This window comes from Heterodontus francisci, chromosome 10, assembly GCF_036365525.1.
Source record: "Heterodontus francisci isolate sHetFra1 chromosome 10, sHetFra1.hap1, whole genome shotgun sequence".
NCBI classification, from domain to species: domain Eukaryota; kingdom Metazoa; phylum Chordata; class Chondrichthyes; order Heterodontiformes; family Heterodontidae; genus Heterodontus; species Heterodontus francisci.
The window spans coordinates 37,518,234-37,543,031 of NC_090380.1; the positions used below are offsets into that span (position 1 = coordinate 37,518,234).

Below are 24,798 nucleotides of genomic sequence, written 5' to 3' on the forward strand. Positions count from 1 at the left end.
TTTGTAAACAAAACAATGATATTGGTTTCAACAAGTTTAATTTCCAGAGGTGCCGAACAATCAGTTTTCATGCTGAAGGGCTCAGCTAAAATCAGATATTTCCATACAAGTCAAGAAGAGGGGACAGAAACAAAGAGAGAATCAGCCCCTGTCCAGAGTCATGCAACTCTAAGAGACTGGCTCAAAAAATGATCAGTGGGGGCCTCAGAGCAGGATGCCCAACTGGGCCTTTGGTCTCAAGTGGTGTTTGCTCCAAGCAAGAGCGGAAGGAGGAAATCCATTTTTTTATCCTTACGAAAATTATAGAATGGAAAACAGAAACTGAAATACCATTTCCCCCAAATGTGATAAATTCATCTCAAATATTGCAAATCTGCTGTTCGATAAAACCATACAGAATAGTTTAGCCTACGTTCAAGACAAAATCAAACACATTATTATAGGTCAATAAACTTGATTTTCTCCTTTGTATCGGTGCAATATTAATCTCAAATTAAGTAATGTGGACCAGGCAGAAATACAGAAAGTACTCCTGCTGATATAAATAGGTGAATATTGTATTCAGTTTAGTTTTTGAATAAAGACATATTCCACTGCTTATGCAGTCAAAACGTACTACCCAATATATCACTTACACACACATCCATCCTTTTAAAGCTGCCATTTAAAGTGGAAGGAGGAATTAAATACTAAAAAGCATGACTCATTACTAATAGCAGAAGAATTTACATCAATAGCCCTTCAAGGCTACTTGGCGCCAGCCTTGGTCCAAACATGGACAAAGCAGCTGAATTCCAGAGGTGAGGTGACATCAAGGCAGCATTTGACCAAGTGTGGCATCAAGGAGCCCTAGTAAAATTGAAGTCAGTGGGAATCAGGGGGAAAACTCTCCACTGCCTGGAGTCATACTTAACACAAAGAAAGATGGCTGTGGTTGTCGAAGGCTAATCATCTCAGCCCCGGGACATCGCTGCAGGCGTTCCTCGGGACAGTGTTCTGGGTCCAACCCTCTTCAGCTGCTTCCTCAATGACCTTCCCTTCAAAAAAGGTCCGAAATGGGGATGTTCACTGATGACTGCAGATTGTTCAATACCATTCGCAACTCCTCAAATAATGAAGCAGTCCATGTCCACATGCAGCAAGACCTGGACAACATTCAGGCTTGGGTTGATAACTGGGAAGTAACATTTGTGCCACACAAGTGCCGGGCAATGGTCATCTCTAACAAGAAAGAATCTAACCACCTCTCCTTGACATTCAATGGCATTACGATCGTTGAATTCCCCACCATCAACATCCTAGGGGTTACCATTGACCAGAAACTGAACTGGACCAGCCACATAAATACCGTGGCTACAAGAGCAGTTAAGAGGCTGGGAATTCTGCGGCAAGTAACTCACCTCCTGACTCCCAGAGCCTATCCACCATCTCCAAGGCAAAGGTCAGGAACATGATGGAATACTTTCCATTTACCTGGATCAGTGCAGCTGGAACAACGTCTAAACAGCTCGATACCATCCAGGACAAAGTGGCTCACTTGATCAGCACCCCATCCACCACCTTCAACTTTCACTCCCTCCACTACTGGCACACAGTGGCAGCAGTGTGACCATCTACAAAATGGACTGCAGCAACTCACCAAGGCTCCTTCGACAGCACCTTCCAAAGCCGCGAACTCTACCACCTAGAAGGACAAGGGCAGTAGATGCATGGGAACACCATCACCTGCAAGTTCCCCTCCATATCACACACCATCCTGATTTGGAACTATATCGCTGTTCCTTCACTGTGGCTGCAATTTCCCCCATTACAGCATTGTGGATGTACCTACACCACATGGACTGCAGTAGTTCAAGAAGGCGGCTCATTGCCAACTTCTCAAGGGCAATTAGGGATGGTCAATAAATGCTGGCCTTGCCAACAACACTCATCGCATGAATGAATAAAAAAAATCACAGTCATGTGATTTAGCTAGAGAGGGTGCAGAAAAGATTCACAAGGATGTTGCCTGGTTTGCAGGGCTTGAGTTATAAAGACAGATTGGATAGGCTGGGTCTGTTTTCCCTGGAGCAAAGGAGGCTGAGGGGAGACATGATAGAGGTATATAAGATTATAAGAGGCATAGATAGGGTGGATAGCCAGAGTCTGGTTCCCATGATAGGGGTAACTAAAACTAGAGGGCATAGATTTAAGGTGAGAGGGAGGAGGTTTAAAGGGGATCAAAGGGGTAAATTTTTCACACAAAGAATAGTGGGTATCTGGAATAAGCTGCCTGAGGAGGTGGTGGAGGCAGGAACAGCAGCACCATTTAAGAAGCATCTGGACAGGTACTTGAATGAGCAAGGCATAGAGGGATATGGAATTAATGCAGGCAGGTAGGATTAGTATAGATAGGCATTATGGTCGGCATGGATGCGGTGGGCCGAAGACCTGTTTCTATGCTGTACGACTCTATGACTCTGTTGAAGACAATTAGTTGAAACACAATATTTAGTGTGCACTGCTGATTTATTGGCTATCCTAATTATTTCATAGTCTTAAAAAAAGCAGAATTTATTCATCCAATACCACTGCATAATTTACAGAAGACTTCAGAGATACCTACAGAATGGTCTGGATCTTTACCTTTCTTTGGCACCACAGTTGACAGATAAAGGAGAGTTTATAGTGTTCACTATGTGGACATCACAGGATTGGATTTCATTGGTTATAATTGATGTTTGAAGTTCTGGTATGCTGGGAACAGAGACCAGAAATGAGCCATCGGCACCTTTATTTAAAAAAAGCATAATTTCAATTAGCATGCATGCTGCAGTTTATGAATATCAATAAAATGCTTTAAATATTTGCTTAAAATATTCCATGGTCTATTTATATCTTTAACATTTTGTTCTTAAAATATTCAAAATAGTCTAAATAAAAATATTCCCCGCTCTTCCAATCGCTCCTCCAAAAAAGGGAACTATCCAGTTAAGATTTGCAAGCCAACTTACAAGCAATAAGTCCAAGTATGGATTTTACTGTCATTCTAATAAAGTTTTATTAGCGGAGAGTCATCATTCTTCGGGATGCAGTAATACTACCATATTCATAGCAGAATTGGGTTTCCAATGTTTAAAGTGGAAGTATAACTCAGGAACCCTTGCAAGCTAAACCTACCACAAAGCCATCTCACAGCAGTTTTAATTTGGACAGATTCAGCAGAGCTCTCCTTCAGTGCAAAGTTATGTTTTAAACAGCTGCAATTTTTAAAAAATGTTGATCGCTTGTGGCATTGCACACAGGTAGTTTAGACCAACTTGAATTTTTCTAGATAAAGTAGGGCTGGAGGATGGAGGAGAACAGATCTGTGATGGGGGGAAACTGGAGAAGGGGGAAGAAGAGGCAGTAGAGGAGGGAAAGAGAAGAGGAAAGGAGACAAGGGAGCAGGGGAGGGAAGGGGGAGAGGAAAGATGGGAGAAGCTACTGCGAGGATATGGGGTGTGGTGGGGTGGGGGTCACAGGAAGGGAGTGATGTGGAAGGGGAAACCAGATCAGTGGGGGTGGAGTGATTTGAGTTACAGAACAACCAGCCATTGGGGAGAATAAATATGCCAGGGCTACTGTGGATGGGAAACAGTCATGAGGTAGGCTGTGAGAGGCAGCTGCACCGAGTGAGAGTGGGTAGGATAAGATTGGCAGCCAATGGGTGAGAATGGAAGGAGAGGGGCGGAGTGGAGTCAAAGTTTTGCTCAGTGGTGAGGTGGTTAGGGGGAGCAAAGCATTGCCCTTGCGGGTGGACACTGTGCTAAAATTTACTCACTTTAGAGGGAAGTGTTTAGGGGTTGAAAACTTGCTAAGTGTGGAGGGGGTAGGTAGGGAGATGAGAGATTTAACCGATCCCAGTGGAGGCAGGAGTTAAAGAGATGAAAAAGTGACTAGTTGTGCGGGAGGGTGAGGAGGGACGAAAATGTTGAATGCTGGAATCTGGCAAAGTAGCTTGGGGTTAAAGGTAGAAAAATTGCTTTTGTGGGTGTATAGGGACCATATCGTTAAATGGGAGAAGGGAAGGTTAGCCTTAAAAGCTTGCATGTTAGAAAGAAAAAGAGTGAGGTTGAAGCCCAGCATCATATGCACTGCTCTTGCCAGGGGCAGTGGTGGTGGGGTGGGGCTTGGGGGGGATGGGGGGGGGGGGGGTGATTGGTGTAGTCGATGCATGCCGTAACTTTGCTCTAGAGAGTAATCACTGCTGAATTCAGAGTGGGGCTGAGGGTCAAGATTTAATGGGTGTATTGTTAAAGTGGAGTTGTTGTTCAATGTAGAGGGTAGGGATGGTTGAGTCCCAAATAAGTGCAAGTAACAGTGGGGATGTTGAGCCTCAAATTGTACTCAATGGTGGGGGAGCGAATTGAAAGCCATGTTTTACAAGAAAAAATACCATATCCCTGCTATAACGCCTTTTAAATAAATATTTTTCATTAGCTTTTTCTCTTTACATCCAGAAAGTTACTACTTTAAATCCAGTTTCAATTTAACATTAAAACTCACTTGTTATAATTTAACAAATTTTGCAATTTATCAGGCAGGCCACCAGATGGGGCACAAATAGCAACAAAGTGAACAACTGAATTGTCAAAAATTTACTGGTGAAGTCAAAATGCGAGTCACATACAAGTCACTAGTATCTTTGTAAACAACTGAATTTTGTTACACAGAAGAAAAATGATCAACTCCCCTAGGATTACAATGCAAGTATGCAAATACACAAAGTGTGGTGAATAAGGTTGGTGAGCTACAAGCACAAATAACAGTATGGGAATATGATACCGTGGCAATAATGGAAACGTGGCTTAAAAATGTGAGGGCTGGGCACTTAATATACAAGGATTTAAAGTGTTCAGAAAAAAATAGAGAAGGATAAAGGGAGGTGAGGTGGCGGTACTGATTAGGGAAGACATTGCAGTGTTGGAAAGAGGGGATGTCCTTGATGGGACAGGGAGAGAATCCATTTGGATAGAGTTGAGAAGAAAAAAGGGTATGATCATGCTACTCAGGGCATTCTATAGACTTCCAAATAGTGAGAGAGATAGAGGAGCAAATCTGCAGGGAAATCACTGAGATGTGAAGAACTATAGAGTGGTGATACTGGGGGACTTTAAGTACCCAAGTATCGATTGGGATAATTTTAGTGTAAAGGAAAGCAACGGGAGGAATTTCTGGATTGTGTTCAGGAAAACTTCCTTGATCAGTATGTTCTTGGCCCAACTAGAAAGGAGGCATTCCTGGATCTAGTGCTGGGAAATGAGGTGGGCCAAGTGGACCATGTATCTGTGAGGGAGCACTTGGGTAAGAGTGATCATCGTATCGTAAGATTTAGATTAGTAATGCAGAAAAGCAAGGAACAATATAAGGTAGAATGGCTAGATTGGAAGAGGTCTAATTTCAATGCGATGAGAAGGGATCTAGCCAGGATCAAATTGAACCAAACACTGACAGGAAAAACTGTAATGGAACAATGGGTTATCTTTAAGGGAGAGATGCTTCAGGTACAGGCTGGTACATTCCAAGCAGGGTGAAAGGTAGGGGAACCAAAAACAGGGCTCCTTGGATGATGAGGGAGATAGAGATTATGATGAAACAAAAGAAAGAGGGTGCATGATGCATGTCAGATGAATTCTTCAAGGGAGAAGCTGGCCATATACAATAAGTTGCGAAGGGAGGTGAAGAGGAAAATAACACTGGCAAGAGAGAATATGAGAATAGAATGGCAGTCAATATAAAAGGGAACCCAAAAATCCTCTTCCGGCATATAAATAGTAAGCAGGTAGTAAGAGGTGGAGTGGGTCTATTAGGGACAAAGAAGGTAATATATGCTTCGAGGCACAGGGTATAAGTACTTTGTATCGGTGTTTACTAAGGAAGAGGAAGTATCAGTAGAAGCGGAGATAGTACAGGCAATAGATAGGGTAAAAATTGAGAGGGAGGAGGTACTGGAAAGGCTGGCTGTGCTTCAGGTAGATAAGTCATTGGTCTGGATGGCTTGCATCCCCTGGAGATAGCTAAAGGGCTTACCATAATCTTCCAATCTTCCCTCGGTAAAGGGGAGGTACCAGAGAATTGGAGAGTGGCAAATGTGACACCCTTATTCAAGAAAGGGTGTAAGAGCAGTCCTATCAACTACAGGACAGTTAGCTTAACATCAGTGAGGGGGTGGGGGAGGGTTTAGAAACAATAAGCAGGGGAAAAATCAACAGGCACCTGGAGAGGTTTCAGTCAATTAGAGAGAGCCAGCATGGATTTGTAAAAGGCAGATCAACTAACTAGTTTAATTTTGTGATGAAGTAACAGAGAAGGTTGATGAAGGGAATGCAGTGGATATTATCTATATGGATTTTAAGAAAGTGTTTGATAAGGTACTACATAAAAACTGGTCAACAAAATTAGACTCATGGAATAAGAGTGTCAGTGTCCAAATGGATAAAAAAATTGGCCGAAGGACAGAAAACAGCGAGTCATGGTAAATGGTTGTTTTTCAGACTGGAGGAGGGTAGATAGTGGTGTTCCCCAAGGGTCAGTACTGGGACCACTGCTTTTTTGATATATATATAAATGACTTGGATCTTGGAATACAGAGTAGAATTTCAAAATTTGCCATTGATATGAATGGTCTGCAACAGGACAGAGATAGGCAAGCAGAATGGGCAGACAAGTTGCAGATGGAACTTAATACAGACAAGTGTGAGGTGATGCATTTTGGCAGAAGGGATACGGTGAGGTAATACAGACTTAATGGCACAGCTCTAAAAAGTGTGCAGGAGCAGAGGGACCCGATCTTTGAAAGTGGTAGGACATATTGAGAGAGTGGTTTACAAAGCATATCGGATCTTGGGCTTCATAAATAGAGAGAAAGAGTACAAAAGTAGGGAGGTTATGCTGAACCTTTATAAAGCTCTGGTTAGGCCCCAATTAGAATACTGCATCCAATTCTGGTCACCACATTTTAGGAAGGATGTGAGGGTCCTTGAGAAGTTGTAGAGGAGATGTACCAGAATGGTTCCAGGGATGGGTAATTTTAGTTACAAGGTTAGGCTGGAAAAGATGGGATTGTTCTCCCTGGGCCAAAAGAAATTGAGGGGAGATTTGAGAGAGCTGTACAAGATTATGACAGGTTTAGATAAATTAGACAAGGAAAAATCTATAGTACAAGGACTAGGGGACACAGATTGAAAGTTTTGGAAAAGAAATGCAGGGGGAATGTGAGGAAGAACTTTTTTACGCAGCAAGCGATAATGACCTGGATCTTGATGCCCATGATGGGGCTGTAAGCGGAGACAATCAATGATTTAAAAAGGAAATTGGATGGGCACTTGAAAGAAATAAACTTGCAGGGCTGCAGGGATCGAGTGGAGGAATGGGACTGACTGGTTGCTCTGCAGAGAGCCAGCATGGACTCGATGGGCTGAATGGCCTCCCTCTATGCTGTAAATGACTCTAGGACTTCTGTGTATTTAGTATTATTGATTTGGGAGGAGGAAACTGAGAAGTAAACTGTTTATTAACAGATGATGTATGGGAAAAAAAATACAAAAACTAATGGAACAGTAGGCCACCATTCGTCATGTCTGTGCCAGCCAAAGAAAATTATCCAACCTAATCCCACTTTCCAGATTGTGATCGGTCACCCATTTGGTTATGGCACTTCAGGTGCATATCCAAGTATTTTTTAAATGAGCGTTTCTGCCTCAGCACCCTTTCAGGCAGTGAGTTCCAGGCGCCCACCATTCTCTGGATGAAAATTACTCCTCAACTCTCCTCTAATCCTTCTACCAATTATTTTAAATCTATTTCCCCTGGTTATTGACCTCTCTGCTAACAGAAATAGGTCCTTCCTAACCACTCTAGCTAGGCTCCTCAAAATTTCCATACAAAACAACATATTTATACAACACCTTTAACGTAATAAAACGTCTCAAGGCGCTTCACAGGAGCATTATAAAATAAAATGACACTGAGCCACATAAGGAGATATTAGGTCAGATGACCAAAAGTTTGGCCAAAGAGGTAGGTTTTAAGGAGTGTTTTAAAAGAGGAAAGCAAGGTAGAGAGGTGGAGAATATTCCAGAGCTCAGGCAACTGAAGGCGCAGCCACCAATAGTAGAGCGATTAAAATTGGGGATGCTCAAGAGGCCAGAATTAGAGCAGCGCAGAGAGTTCGGAGGGTTGTAGGGCTGCAGGAGATTTAAAAAATAGATTCTCTACTGGAAACAAGATTACACATTCTTTTCCTAGAACTATTAACGTTGTGATTGACTGTCTCACCAATTGTGAATTGCATGTTCGGTTCTTTAACAAACTTTTCCATAATTTATAAATTATATTGTCTCACACAGTCTTCTGTATCTCTAATTCCTGAAACCATCTCCATATACTCTTTGGTGAGGAGGTATGTTACTGAGAAATTCTCAGACCCTTATAATATCCTGGTTGTTATAATCTGGCTAAAACTTGTTCAAAAGGCTATCTGGAGGAGAGTAATATTGTCAGCTTGTTCCTTTCCTTTGGGGAGAGTTCTTCAGACCCATTTAAGTATCTGTGAGATCTGTCTTTCTCAACCTTACGTGGCAGTGATCATCTGAGAAGTACATCTGATCCGAGATAGCCCCAAAAAGGGGCTAGGATTACAATCCACTACATAACCACGCTACATGAATGCAGACACCCTAAATACTTGCCATGAACAAAATCTGAAGATGTGTCCACTAGTTCAGCAACTATCTTATAAAATTTGTTAATATGATACCAACAGAAGCATGGATAAATCGATAACCAATATAGTTTGTTGACCACATTGGCAAATTTGTCATTAGATATAGTCATGATCTTGACCACGTGACAAACAAAATAATTTCTCCCATCGCATTAATTAAAAGACAAGTCAAAGCATGAAAAATAACACATCATCAGTCAATTAACAGCTTTGTGTGAATATCACTGAGTAAGTAGTATTTGTATGTTTTACCATTACTGTGGTGAAAGAAAAATTGTACATTGGCCTAAAAGTGGAATACAGAGCTAGAGTTTAACTGTGAGGTTGATTAACACATTAATATAAACTTTTAACAGAATATGAAGTCAAAATACCAAAGCGCCACAAGAAGTGATGTTACAATAATATTACACCTGTGCTAAACATTCATTTTATAATTTGGTTATATAAAAACGTTGTGTCCATGACATAGATTTGAAAAAGAGTGGGGTACTATTGACACATCTCTCATAGCAGTTAATAAGTTACATCCGTGGTCCACAGTCATAAAGATCTGCAGGAAAGCACAGCTTATAGGCTGTTAATACCATACTCTACCACTGTCCAGCATGTGCTTTGTTTATAAAAGCAAAATTCTGTGAATGCTGGAAATCTGAAATAAAAACAGAAAATGCTGGAAATTCTCATCAGGTCAGGTAGCATCTGTGGAGAGAGAAACAGAATTAACTTTCCAAGTCAAAGAACTTACATCAGAACTGAAAACATTAGCGATGCAACAGGTTTTTATCAAGTACAGCACAGAAAAGTTTAGGGAGGGGAAAGAAGAACAAAAGAGAAGGTCTGTGTTGGGGTGAAAGGCAGGAAAGATTAAATGACAAAAGGGATGATGGTGCAAGGCAAAAGTTGTGGTAATAGGACAAGTAAAAAAACACAAGATGGGTCTAGAAAAGATATAAATGGGAAAGCAGAATCATCAACAGCTGCTATCTGAAAAAATGGGAGCAGAGGTTATGATCAGAAATTGTTGAACTCAGTCTTGGGTCCAGAGCCTGTGAAGTGCCTAAAGATGAGGTGCTGTTCCTCAAGCTTACGTTGAGCTTCACTAGAATATACAGGAAACCAGAGATACAGAGGTCAGAGTGGGATGGGGCGAAGAATTAAAATGGCAGGTGACCAGAAGCTCAGGGTCATGGCTGCAGACTGAATGGAGATGTTCGCAAAGCAGCCATCCAATCTGTGTTTGGTCTCCCCAATGTAGCAGTGTCATGAGTGGCAAATATAGTATATTAAATTGAAAAGAAGTATAAGTAAAAATTGATATTTCATTTGGAAGGAGTGTTTGGGCCCTTGGATGGTGAGAAGGAAGAGGAAGGAGGTAAAAGGGTAGGTGTTTAATTCCCTGCAGTTGCATGGGAAGGTGAAGGGAATATTCCGGGTGACTGTGGAGTGGAATAGAGTGTCATTCCGTAATGCTGAAAGGGTAGATGTATTTGGTGGTGGAGGCATCTCGCTGAAGGTGCTGGAGGATGATCTGTTGAATATGGATGCTGGCAAGGCGAAAGGTGAGGACACAAGGACCCTTATCATGGTTCTGGGAGGGAGATTAAGGGCTGAAAGTAGAAGTGCGGGAATTAGAACAGACACAGTTGAGGGTCCTGACAACCGCAGTGAAAGGAAATCCTCAGTTGAGGAAAATGGAAGACATATGAAAAGCACTGGTATAGAAGGTGGCATCATTAGAACAGATGCGATGGAGAAACTGGAAGAATGGAATACAATCCTTACAGAAAGTGAAGTGGGAGGAAGTGTAATCAAGGTAGCTGTGGAAGTCAGTGGGCTTATAGTGAATATTGGTCGATAGTCATTCCCCAGAAATGGAGACAGAGAAGTCGACGAAGGGAAGGGAAGAGTCAGAGACAGATTATGTGTAGGCGAGGGAAAGGTGGAAACTGAAAGCAAAGTTGATGAAATTTTCCAGTTTGGGGTGAGTGCAGAAAATGGCACCAATAGTCATCAATGTATCAGAAAAATAGATGAGGGAGGGCGCCCTAGTGCTACTGGAACAAAGAATGTTCCACATATCCCATGAAAAGGCAGGCACAGCTAGGATCCATACAGGTTCCCATAGCAACACCTTTATTTTGGAAGAAGTGAATATCCATGGTGAAAGGAGACGGTTAGCGCCAGGAGCATGGAAACTGTTAAAGTGGCGGAGGGCATCAGAAGAGCCATAAGATATAGGTAGGAAGAGACTGAACAAGGGGCGAAAAAGAATCGAGATAGGAAAAAATCAGTTCTGCAGGGCAAGAACAGGCTGAAACAATGGCTCTACTCGGAAAGTCCAGTTTGTGGATCTTGGAAAGGAAGTAGAAGCGGGCTGCTTAGGGTTGAGGAATGATGAGGTTGGATGCTGTGCAGGGTAGATCTCCAGAAGAGATGAGATCAGTGACAATCTTGGAAAGGATAGCTTGATGTTCGGTGGTGGGGTCATGGTCCGGGGAGGTAGAAGGAGGTGTCAGAGAGTTGGCGTTCAGCCTTTGCTTGGTAGAGGTCAGTTCGCTGAACAATAACAGCACCACCCTGTCAACATGTTTAATGACAATGTTAAGGATGGACCTGAGGAAGCAAGTGCTACAACCTCTCTGTTCTTGACCTTTTACAATGCTTCAATGGAGTTCAACAAAAGCTCAAGGAACAGCACGTCATCTTTCGAATAGGCACTTTACAGGCTTCTGGACTCAGCATTAAGTTCAACAATTTCAGATCATAACCTTTGCCCCATTTTTAGGATGGCAGCTGTTGGCGATGATTCTGTATTCCCATTTACACCTCCTCTAGACCTATCTTTTGTTCCTTTACTTGTCCCATTACCATCTCCTTTTGTCTTGCACCATCATCCCTTTTGTCATTTAATCTCTCCTGCCTTGATATCACAGACCTTCCCTTTTATTATTCACCCTCCCCCTTTCCCTGCCTCTGTACTTGCTTAAAACCTGTTAAATCTCTAGCTTTTTCCAGTTCTGACCTGAAGTGTTAACTGTTTCTCTCTCCTCCGATGCTGGCTGTCCTGTTGATTATTTTGAGCATTTTCTGTTTTAATGTGCTCTGTTTACATGACTTTAATTGATCAAATTGGAATAAATACATCTGTCCAGTAAAGACTTGTTTATAGGCTATACTTCAAAATTCTTCTTTATAGCCCATTTTCAGAGTTCGATTTACTGCATACAACAAAAATATGTTTCAGATCACTATACTGACAATGTAAGACATTTAAGATCAGGCTGTAAAAGTTCTGAAAGATCAGAATGTTATTTTAAAGTAAGCCAGAAAATTAGGGTCAAATTTTAAATAAATATTAGGTCAAACTTTTTTACTTCAAGACTAAGAAATATTTCAAATAATCCCTTAGCCAGGGTACCAAAGATAAACATTCTGAACATTCAAAATGCAACTAGATCCCAAGATGGGAAGAATGAGGGTATAACGGGAGTGAATCTTGATGATTGGGCTTTTCTCATTCATAACATTTTTTATGTTATGATCTTATAAACGACTCCTGAGGAACTTGAAGACCATTCCAGGAATAGTTTTATTAGTATGCAAAAATGGACTGATGCATAAGATAGACTACTAGATGTGGATGAGTGGGCAGTTCAGTGCCCCTTGGACCAGTGCTCAAATCCAATCCAGATTGATGGAACAATATTCTTCCCCCTTCCCCCATCTGTATGGGCCCCAAGTGAAATCATTTTAATTGGTGTCAGTTTAGTTTCTTTACCTTATGAATGCTTTCTCTATCATTCCTCCAGCACATACTATACTGCTCTGCTAATTTCTCAGTTAGAGGAAGAAAGAGGTCTTGAGAAGAAATTCTCAGAAAGCTGTACTTCCATCTACCATTACAAAATTACAATGCAATTGGCAAAGTAAATACAACACCACAGGTACAACAAAATTGTAAATAACTAGTCATTAATGCATCTGTGATAGATAACATTGATAAGTGTGGACTATTGAGTAATTCATCAAGTAGACTGATTAGGTCAAGCCACTTGCAGTAATTTTTTCTCAATTCAGTTCTCTGTACAGTATTTATAATCATACCACAATACTTGCGACTTATTCAAAAAATGAACTGAAATTCTTAGGTTATGTAAATATCACTAAAATTTCTTGGTAACACTGACTATAGAGATCTCACTCCCTACAGATCAAATTCTGTATTTTATAGCTTATGACAAATCCTACCTTCTGAAGTCCTCCTGAACACGTCAGATTCAAGTTTATGTTTGACAGGTATTGAGCAGTAACTTGGAGATGTAAACTGACATACAGAGGGAGATCGGTGATCTTCAATTTTAGTTATTTTTTGATGACTTTCCTCATCTATTTTGCCTCTTGCAGTGAGCTCTAGCTGTTGAGAAGTAAAGACGCAGTCTGCAAATGTTACTCTGTGCTGATGACTGGATGGAACTTTACTGAGAATATTGTTCACTGGCAATGGGGAAAAAGCTCGAGTCTCTGAACTCTTTTGAATGGCAGTTTGAATAACTTTGTTTTGGTAGTTTCTGTAGGCTTCTTCTAGGTTCTCAGATTCCTTTTCCAGCTCCCTTATTCGAGCCTTGGCTCCTGCCACAAAATCCTGGTCTGAATCTGGTGAAGAACATGGTGTCCCAGCGTACTTGCAGTAGTTTGCACCTACACCAGAACCTGGATAAAAGGGGCGATCTTCAGATGCTATCCGCCTCCTAAGTAAACCAGCATCTACATAAATGTCAGGAGGTACAATTCTGTCAGCAGTGAGGTCAATGGCTGACCGATCAACCAGAGAGGGTTTGGGATTGCGGTACACTTCATTCTCTAAAGCTGCAAGACCAGAAAACATAGAAGGGGAAGCAGAATGCACAATAAAAAAGAAAAGCAAGAGAACAATCTTAAAACTACCAAATTATTACGTAACTCTGGAACAGGATGTGAACAAGTCAGTGACAACACTTGAATAAGCATTTTAAAACTACACTGTAAAACATTATAAATATGATACAAAAATATTAGTGCTGTACAACCCTTTGCATACATGGAGTTATAGAGAAATTACAGCACAAAAATAGACTGGTCTAACCAGTCTTTGTTGGTGTTTATCCTCCACACAAGCAGTAACCCAAATTCATTTGAAGTGCTACTTTTAAGGTCTAACTTGAACCCCCAAAATCCCTCTGTTCCTTCACAGCATTCAGTCTTTCCTCAAAGCATAATTGTTGCCTGCTTTTTTTTAAAAAACTAAAGGTGCCACTTCATATTTATTGATATTAAATTGTATCTACCACTTTTCTGCCATTCCACCATCTTATCGATGTTTCCACGCAGTTTCCTTTGGTCCTTAGAAATGGTTACCATGCCTTCTATTTCAGTATTGTCTGCAAATTTGGACATCATTCCTTCTACCCTGTATCTAAATAACTGATGTGCAGAGTGAACAGAAGCAGGCCTAGAACAGAAAAACCCCGTGGGACACAGCTACTCATTTACAACCACTTTGAGAAACTGCTCTTAACTGGGACTCTCTGTTTCCTCTCTTCTACCCAGTTCTAATCCAATTTGCTACCCTTCCCCCAAATGCATACCCCTTAGTCCTCTTCAATAGTCTCTTGTGTGGTACATTGTCAAATACTTTCTGAAAGTCCATGTATACCACATCCCCCATATGCATCATTGAAAAATTCACCCTGCCTTTTACATGTATATTATACAATGGTCATTTGATTTATCATCTGAAATATTACCCTAGTTCAGTTTATCCATATGCAGACTGATTCCTGTTAGAAATTTGTTTACATCTAGAGTAAAATGTAAAGTAGCTAGAAATTGATTGAGTAGTGCAGGATTCTAGGTACACAAGATTCAAGAATTCTTCAGTTTGGGCCTAACCATTCTAAATAGGAGCTAGACAAAACACAACAAAAATTTGAAATGTAGGACTTGGTTGTCAAACGTAGTACTCATGTATCTCTGCTTAGCAAATCTTCGAACAGAAAACAATTACATTAAAAACCAAGATAATAATCCCATAAATTGTTATTTTATTAGAAAGGTAGAATCAATTTTGAAGTCCATGAATGCTGCACTACATTACACCCTGTTTGTCCCTTACTAAAATCGAAAAAGCTGCATCAATTGATCATTCCAGAATATTAGAAGTGCTTAAGCAGTTGTCACCAGCTTTACTAAAATCAGGAAAGCCAGTGACAATTTACCAATGCCAATGTACAAAGTAGAATTTGTGAAGTAGATGATCTGAAGCGCTGTTGCAAAGCAGCATACCCAACTGTGTCTGTCGCAGCTGAAGTTTCAAGTCATCAACTTGCCCATACATTCTTCTGGTTTGATCCTCATATTCCATGAGTTGGCTTCTCACCTGTGCACAGCGCTCCACCTGAAGTAGGAAAGATTGAACAAAAACATGATTGCAGAAGCTTGCGGATGACAACTCACAGTGAACTTTTTCCTCCATCTTTCCTATGTTCTTACAGTCCCATTTTCTTCACCTTCATACTTTTAAAAATCAGGTACAGTACTTAAATTAAAAACTTGGTCACTGAATTTTCTATCGAGTACAGCTACACTGGCATCTAACCACCAATGTGGAAAATTGCCAAAGTATGTCCTGTCCACAAAAAGCAGGACAAATCTGACCTGGCCAATTACTGCCCTATCAGTCTACTCTCGGTCATCAGCAAAGTGATGGAAGGGACCGTTGACAATGCTATCAAGCAGCACTTGCTCAGCAATAACCTGCTCACTGACACTCAGTTTAGGCTCTGCCGGGGCCACTGAGCTTCTGACCTCATTACAGCCTTGGTCCAAACATGGACAAAAGACCTGAAGTCCAGAGGTGACGAGAGAGTGACTGCCCTTGACATCAAGTCAGCATTTGACTGAGTATGGCATCAAGGAGCCCTAGCAAAACTGGAGTCAATGGGAATCAGAGCGAAAACTATCCGCTGGTTGCAGTCATACCTAGCACAAAGGAAGATGGTTGTAGTTGTTGAAGTTCAATCATCTCAGTCCCAGGACATCACTGCAGGAGTTCCTCAGGGTAGTGTCCTAGGCCTGACCATCTTGAGCTGCTTCATCAATGACTTTTCCTCCATCATAAAGTCAGAAGTGCCTGGATGGGTGCAGTTCCAACAACACTCAAGAAGCTCAACACCATCCAGGACAAAGCAGCCGGCTTGATTGGCACCCCATCCACCACCTTCAACTTTCACTCCCTTCACCACCTGGCAGCAGTGTATACCATCTACAAGGTGCACTACAGCAACTTACCAAGACTTCTTCAAGAGCACCTTCAAAACCCATGACCTCTACCATCTAGAAGGACAAGGGAAGCAGATGCATGGAAACACCACCACCTGCAAGTTCCCCTCCAAGCCACACACCATCCTGACGTGGAACTATATTGCCGTTCCTTCACTCTTGCTGGGTCAAAATCCTGGAAAACCCTTCCTAATAGCACTATGGGTGTACCTACACCCCAAGGACTGTAGTAGTTCAAAAAGGCAGCTCACCACCACCTTCTCAAGGGTAATTAGGGATGGGCAATAAATTCCAGCCTAGGATGTTATGTGTATACTAATGTAATCATCAGGCAGAAGATGGGACAATCCCAGAGACCAGACATGTTAATTAACTAGCCTCCCAGTTATTTTTGTATACAGTTTCATCTCTTCAAATAAAAGAACCCACCTAATTGAGTTACCAATCCCCTTCCTGTGGTTGGTGTATGTTTGCATAAAGTAGAAAAAACAAATTGGTGGTAGCTGGTGGTGTTTGAAGATTTGAATTGAAGATTTTGCAGATCTTACAACATTGAATCCCGCCACACCCTACAGAACTCCAGTGTGTGGAAGTCTCTGTGTGAGTGATTCCGCAACAGCGTAGGCGTCCAATACACAGCAGATCCACGTGGTTGGGACATCGCACCTTGCTTCAGCAGGCAGGTGTCAGGTCCCAGTAAAACAACTGAAAATCTGGGGGGGGGGGGGGGGGTGGGCGGTGCATGGGTGGAGAGCATTAGTCTGAGTCCAACTGCTGCCACAGCCTGCGCAGGACAATTATTAGAGAACTGTGAGGTGTGGCACTAGGCAGGGCTCCATTAACGGGAGCAACTACTTCTCCCGGGGCACCAGATCGAGAGTACCGGGGGACGACCAAATGTTCACGATAGGGCCAGGCAAAAGAGTCCGTCAAGAGGCAGTCTCTAACAGCTTGAAGAAGGCTGAAAAAGACCTTCATCACCATTAAACAATTTCTTTAGGCATCGGGCGTGTATGCAGCAAAACACAGCTTCATAGGCGGAGCCTGACAAAAACACAGGACGGCAGCAAGGGGTTTCCGCAACAAATGCAAGGCAGTGGCATCAGAAGACACTGGATGCGCCAATGCAGGAAGCCAAAGCAAGAACAGGTGGCTTGACATCATGACAAGACAGTCAGATGCAAGACAGGTACAGCATTCCAGGAAACAAAAGGAGCGTACCAAATATAACAAACAACAAATCCATAAATGACCAGTCAGACTGCAAGGTTGGATGATGAGAATGACCAGAGCACAGAGTGAGCAGGCATTCCATACAGCCAACATCACAGAACGTGTTGACACTGTTGTACCATCTGGAGCCTTTGCCACTATTCACATTGTATGCCCACAGAAGCCTGGGAAACATACACTCTGGACAAAAATCGATACAGGTGCGAGTGCTAACATTCTCCACTTCACATAGTGAAAAGCATGTACCCACAGGAGTGGAAAGTGATGACTCAACCAACCACTGCCAAGTTCACAGCTTACAATGGCTTGGAGATTCCTGGGATCCATCACACTTGAATGTTGCTACAACAACTCACCATGGTCAGCCCAGATATTCTATATTGTGGAAACCACAGGTCCAGTGATTTCAGGCCTACCAGTGTGCAGGGACCTGACCTGCATTACCATTCATAGCATCGACACGAAAATGACGAAGATGACAGACCACAAGGACAAACCTATCACCTCCGTAGCCAACCTAACATCATTATACCCGGATAGGTTCAACAGGATTGGAGATTTCATAGGTGGTGCAGTATTGCATTTACATGCAGATGCTATTCCTTCCATTGATCCTCCGTGTAAGTGTGGCATCCATATCCAGAATAAGCTGAAAGTAGAACTGGATAAGATAGAAAGAGATGGCATAATCTGTAAAGTCCAGAACTACACCGATTGGTGTAGCCCCATCACGTGTCGTCAAAAAATATGGCTCTATCCGAGTTTGTTTAGTCCTAAGGTGTCTGAATGCGACACTGAAACGATGCCCACATAAAATTACCCCTCTTGAAGAATTAAACCCCAAGTTAGTGGACACCAAATTTTTCTCCAAACTTGACGCTAAAAATGGATACTGGTCGGTACTTTTGGAAAAGACCTCTCAGGAGCTAACGATATTCCACAATCCGTTTAGGAGATACTGTTTCCAACAATTACCATTCAGACTTTCCATAAGCCAAGATCTTTTCCAACTACACATGGACTGTATCGCATGTGAAATTCCAGGATGCATCTGCATAGCAAATGACATCACTGTTGTTGGCCGAACAAAATGGGAACATGATCGAAATTTGCACCTCCTCATGGAAGCAGCACGTCAAGAGGGACTTATGTTCAACAGTCAAAAATGTAACATTAATGTACAACAGATCTACTTTTTCAGGTCAATTTATTCAGATGCCGGCATCCGTCCTGGTCCTAGAAAATTGGAGGACATTAGCGCAATGCCCAACCCCTAAGATAAATGTGATCTTCAACGTTGCTTAGGTTTATTCTATTTTCTTTCGCCATACATAATGAATTTTGCACAGAAAGCCTAGTCTCTTCGAGAACTTTTGACAAAAAGAAGTACCATTTATCTGGCAGGAGAATCGTCAACACACGTTTGACGAGCTCAAAAAGTCATTGACCGAAGGACCAACACTTCAATTCTACAACCCAGCAGAGGAAGCTACACTAGAGGTTGATGCATCACCAAAAGGCCTTGGAGCGTGCATCCTGCAAAAAAGGAAGCCAATCGTTTTTGCTTCCAAGAGTCTATCAACAGCCGAAGCCACCTATTCGAATATTGAATGGGAAACCTTAGCCTTGGTTTTTGGAATCCAAAGATTCTACACGTACCTATTTGGAAAAATGTCTATCATGGAAACCGACCACAAACTGCTCTAGATGACCTGGCATAAACCATTAACTAATGCACCACCCAGATTACAGAATTTGTCAAAATACTAGGCTATGACTGTGACATAAGCTACAAGCCGGTTAGTTCCATGGTCACATCTGTTACTTTAAGTCATTTACCTAACGCGCCTAAACTGAAGATATTTCCCTAGATCTGCAAGTAGATCTCATCAATACCGAAATAGAATACATCTTACATAGCGACCTCATGAGTTTCAGGCAGCATAAATACCAGCAACTGCAACAAGAAATGTCCAATGATCCCATGTTACAACAATTGTGAAAGACCATGATTAGCGGGTGGCCAGAGTTCCTCCAGGACATTCCAGAGATTTTAAGACTATTTTAGTCTTATAAAGATGAGCTTGGGATGTCCCAAGGTGTTATCTTCAAGGGCAAGTAAGTCCATATTCCAAAATCCCTGACCTGACATCCTACAACAATTGCACCAAGCGCATATGGGGTTAGATTGAACCAGGAGACTGGCTAGAGCCACAGTATACTGGCCTGGGATGAATCAAGACATTGAAACAGCTGGGAGGAAATGAGAGGCATATCAGGCCTACATGCCTAGTCACCACAAAGAGCCATTATTTCCTCACGAAGCACCCGCACATTCATAGATCAGAATTGCAACTGATCTCTTCAGCATTCTTAAGAGATAGAGTCATATCGAGTCATTTATGGCACAAAAGGAGGCCATCAAGCCAATCCAGTGCATGCCGGCTCTCCACAGAGCTATGTAGTCAGTTCCACTCCCTGGCTCGATCCCCATAGCCCTTCAAGACTATTTCTCTCAGGTGGTCCTCCAACTTCCTCTTGAAGTCATTGATCGTCTCCACTTCCACTATCCTTGTGGGCAGCAGTTCCAGATCATTACAACCCGCTGCGTTAATAAGTACTTCCTCATATTCCCCCTGCAGCTTTTGCCCAAAACTTTCAATCTGTGTCTCTTAGTCCTTGTACCCTTTGTTTCTCCTTCTAAACCTGTCATAATCTTGTACACTTGTATTAAATATCCCCTCAAATTCCTTTGTTCCAAGGAGAACAAATCCAGCTTTTCCAACCTAACCTTGTAACTAAAATCCTCCATCCATGGAATCATTCTGGCAAATCTCCTCTGCACCCTCTCAAGGATCCTCTCATCCTTCCTAAAGTGTGGTGACCAGAACTGGACGCAATACTCGAGTTGGGGCCTAACCAGAGCTTTATAAAGGTTCAGCATAACTTTTCTGCTTTTATACTCAATGCCTCTATTTATGAAGCCTAAGATCCCATATGCTTTACTAACCACTCTCTCAATATGTCCTGCCACCTTGAAAGATCTATGCATATGCACCCCCAGATCTCTCTGTCCCTGCACGCTCTTTAGAACTGTGCCATTAAGTCTATATTGCCTCTCCCTATTCCCTCTGCCAAAATGCATCACCTCACACTTGTCACTATTAAATTCCATCTGCCACCTCCCTGCCCGTTCTGCTAGCCTATCTATGTCCTGTGGCAGGTGGTTCATGTCATCCTCACTGTTTGTCGCACCTCCAAGTTCGGTGTCGTCAGCAAACTTTGAGGTTCTACTCTGTATTCCAAAATCCAAGTCATTTATATATAGCAAAAAAAGCAGTGGTCCCAGCACTGACCCTTGTCTACCATCCTCCAGTCTAAAAAGCAACCATTTACTACAACTCACTGTTTTCTGCCCTTAAGTCAATTATTTTATCCAATTGGACAATGAGCCACCTCAATTTTGTTAACCAGCCTTTTATGTGGTACCTTATCAAATGCTTTCTTAAATTCCATATAAACAACATCCACCGCATTTCATTCATCAACCTTCTCTGTTACTTCACAAAAAAATTCTATTAGTTAAGTCAAGCATGATCTGTCTTTTACAAATCCATGCTGGTTATCCTTAATTAACTCGAGCCTCTGTAAGTGTCTGTTGATATTTTCCCTGATTATTGTTTCTAAAACCTTACCCACCACTGATGTTAAACTAACTGGCCTGTAGTTGCGAGGACTGTCCTTACACCATTTCTTGAATAAGGGTGTCGCATCTGCTACTCTCCAATCCTCTGGCATTTCCCCCGTATCTAGGGAGGACTGGAAGATTATGCAAAGCCCTTCCGCTATCCCCACTCCCACCTCCTTCAGCAACCTAAGATGCAAGGCACCTGGACCAGGTGACTTATCTACCCTAGGCATAGCCAGCTTTTTTAGGGCCTCTCCCCTCTCAATTTTTCTCCTATCCATTGCCTCTACTCTGCTTCTCCTGATATTTTGTCAACCTCAATTTCCTTAGTGAGCACTGATACAAAGTACTCATTAAGTATGTTAGCCTTACCCTATGCCTCTAAGCATATATTACTCTCTGTCCCTAACAGGCCCCACTTCTCCTCTTAATACTTGCTTGCTATTTACATGCTGGTAGAAGATCGTTGGGTTCCCTTTTATGTTGACTGCCATACTGATTTCAGACTCACTCTTTGCCAGTGTTACTTTCCTCTTCACCTCCTCTCTCAACTTACTGTATATGGCCTGGTTCTCCCTTAAGAATTCACCTGACATGCACCATACACCCTCTTTTTTGATTTCATCATCATCTCTATCTCCCTCGTCAACCAAGGAGCCCTGTTGTTAATTCCCCTACCTTTCACCCTTGTTGGAATGTTCCTAGCCTGTACCTGATGCATCTCTTCCTTAAAGATAACCCATTGTTCCAATACTTCCTGCCAGTCTTTGGTTCCATTCTACCCTGGCTGGATCGCTTCTCATTGTGTTGAAATTAGCCCTCCTCCAATCTAGACATTCTACCTTATTTTGTTCCTTGCTCTTCTGCATTACAAGTCTAAACCTTATGATATGTAATCACTCTTACCCAAGTATACCCCCACAAACACTTGGTCCACCTCATTTCCCAGCACCATATCCATCAATGCCTCTTGGAGTTGGGCTGAGAACATACAGATCAAGGAAGTTCTCCTGAACACATTTTAGAAATTCCTCCCCCTCCTTACCCTTTACTCTAACATTATCCCAATTGATATTTGGGTCGTAAAGTCCCTCAATATCACCACTCTTGCGCATCTCTGTGATTTCCCTGCAGATTTGCTCCTCCACCTCTTCTCCCTTTTTGGAAGAGGACCTGAAAGGCGTCAGGACCCAAGCAGACCTAGAAAAGAAATAGCGGGGCTCAAGGACCTTCACTAACCTGAAGTCTGAGGATGGCGGCAGCAGACTGTGCGCGCTCTGTTTGGATTTAGTGTAAAAAAAACCGAACAATGACATCACTGAAATTCTGTGCACTGATTGGTTGGTGGGCAGCAGCTGTTATTGCCTGGGGATAACTGAGATTGATTGGAGTTAAAAAAAAAGGTTCCTTTTAAATTAAAGCCCTAGGATAGCTACCTGTAAATTTTTAGTATTTACTGGCTAAACTAGTGCTGTTTGCATGGAGTGAGGCTGTAAGTTAAGTGTGGGTATTTTTGTTGGCTAGGGGCAGTGGAAGGTGCTCTTTGGACTTTTTCTTTCTCAGCCTCAAAGGTACAGGGGATAAAAGTTGATTGTAAATAGCTGGTAAGATATTACACTAGCAAGTTTTTTTTTCATTGTAAAAGTAAGTATTGGCAGGGCAGCTTGGCAAAGCGGAATGTACCTCCTGCGCATTGTGGGAAGTTGTGGACGTGCCATGTGACCTTGGTGAACAAGTCTGCAGAAAGTGTCTCTGGTTGCAGAAGCTTGAGCTTCGGGTTTCAGAGCTCGAGCGGCGGCTGGAGTCACTGTGGTGCATCCGCCAGGTGCAGGACTACATGGATGGCATGTTTCAGGAGGTAGTCAAGCCGGTGCCTAGGCGAACACAGGTGGGGGGTGACTGGGTGGCTGCTGAACAGACAAAGAAGTCAGGGCAGGTAATGCAGGAGTCCCCAGAGGGCATCTCACTTTCTAACCGATATTCAGTTCTGAGTACCGATGAGAGAGAGGGTTCCTCTGGAGAATGCACCGACAGTCATGACCGGAATGTCATGGCTGACTCAGTTGTGCTGGGATGGAGAAAAAGGGACAAGAGGGCAATAGTGCAGGGGATTCTATGGTTAGAGGAACAGATGGGCGTTTCTGTGGTCGCAGACGTGATTCCAGGATGGTATGTTGCCTCCCCAGTGCAAGGGTCTTGGATATCATCGAGCGGCTACAAAGTATTCTGGAGAGTGAGGGTGCACAGCTGGAGGTCATGGTCCATGTTGGTACCAATGACATAGGCAGAAAGAGGGATCAGATCCTGCAAAAAGAATGTGGGAGCTAGGTAGCAGATTAAAAAGTAGGACCTTAAGGGTTGTAATCTCTGGGTTTCTTCCGGTGCCATGGGCGAGTGAGTATATTAAAATGAGGTTAGAGCAGATGAATGCATGGTTGAGGAGAAGGTGCAAGAGGGAGGGCTTTAGTTTCCTGGACACTGGGCCTGTTTCTGGTGAAGGTGGAATCTGCATAAAATGGACGGGTTGCACCTGAACCATCACGGGACCAGCATCCTTGCTGGGAAGTTTGCTAGTGCTGTTGGTGGGGGGGGGGTTAAACTAATTTGGCAAGGGGATGGGATACAGAGTGGAAGCACAGTACGGGGTGTATTACAATCAATATAAATGAGAAGCTAAGTCAGTCTGGAGAGCACAGTAAATGTAGACCTGTTAAGGCTCAAGCAAATAATGCAAGGCTTGATTGTATCCATTTAATGCAAGGAGTCTTACGAGTAAGGCAGATGAATTGAGGGCGTTGATTAACACATGGGAATATGATATTATTGCTATCACTGAGACATGGTTGAGGGAAGGGCAGGACTGACAGCTTAATATGCCAGGGTATAGAATCTTCAGACGTGATAGGGGAGGGGGTAAAAGAGGAGGTGGCATTGCACTGTTGATTAAAGAATCAATTACTGCAGTAAGCAGGGATGATATCTTAGAAGGTTCCTCTAATGAGGCCACATGGGTAGAACTTAAAAACAAAAAGGGGGCTATCACTTGGCTGGGAGTGTACCACAGGCCTTCAAACAGTCAAGCGGTGATAGAGGAGAAGATATGTAGGTAAATCTCAGAGAGGTGCAATAATAGAGTAACACCAATAATAGAGTAGGGCAACACCTATGCAGTCATATTCAGCTGGCCTCAGACACCGGAAACATCAGAGGAATGTATGATGGCATGAAGAGAGCTCTTGGGCCAACCATCAAGAAGATCACCCCCCTCAAATCTAAATCGGGGGACATAATCACTGACCAACGCAAACAGATGGACCGCTGGGTTGAGAACTACCTAGAACTGTACTCCAGGGAGAATGCTGTCACTGAGACTGCCCTCAATGCAGCCCAGCCTCTACCAGTCATGGATGAGCTGGACATACAGCCAACCAAATCGGAACTCAGTGATGCCATTGATTCCCTAGCCAGCGGAAAGGCCCCTGGGAAGGACAGCATTACCCCTGAAATAATCAAGAGTGCCAAGCCTGCTATACTCTCAGCACTACATGAACTGCTATGCCTGTGCTGGGACGAGGGAGCAGTACCCCAGGACATGCGCGATGCCAACATCATCACCCTCTATAAAAACAAAGGTGACCGCGGTGACTGCAACAACTACCGTGGAATCTCCCTGCTCAGCATAGTGGGGAAAGTCTTTGCTCGAGTCGCTCTGAACAGGCTCCAGAAGCTGGCCGAGCGCGTCTACCCTGAGGCACAGTGTGGCTTTCGTGCAGAGAGATCGACTATTGACATGCTGTTCTCCCTTCGTCAG

The 24,798-nt window shown here is 42.8% G+C and overlaps 1 protein-coding gene across 3 annotated transcripts in view; it reads right to left on the reverse strand.

Annotated features, from left to right (window-relative positions):
• The window catches only part of ofd1 (OFD1 centriole and centriolar satellite protein), a 91,818-nt gene that overhangs the window by 18,851 nt on the left and 48,169 nt on the right, over positions 1-24,798 (reverse strand). For all 3 annotated transcript variants that reach the window (XM_068040453.1, XM_068040451.1, XM_068040452.1), the window contains 3 exons: positions 15,071-15,182; positions 12,998-13,615; positions 2,626-2,770 (listed from right to left, as the gene is read on the reverse strand). In XM_068040453.1, the coding sequence (XP_067896554.1) occupies positions 2,626-2,770; positions 12,998-13,615; positions 15,071-15,182 (875 nt within the window). The remainder of the gene's footprint in view (positions 1-2,625; positions 2,771-12,997; positions 13,616-15,070; positions 15,183-24,798) is intronic.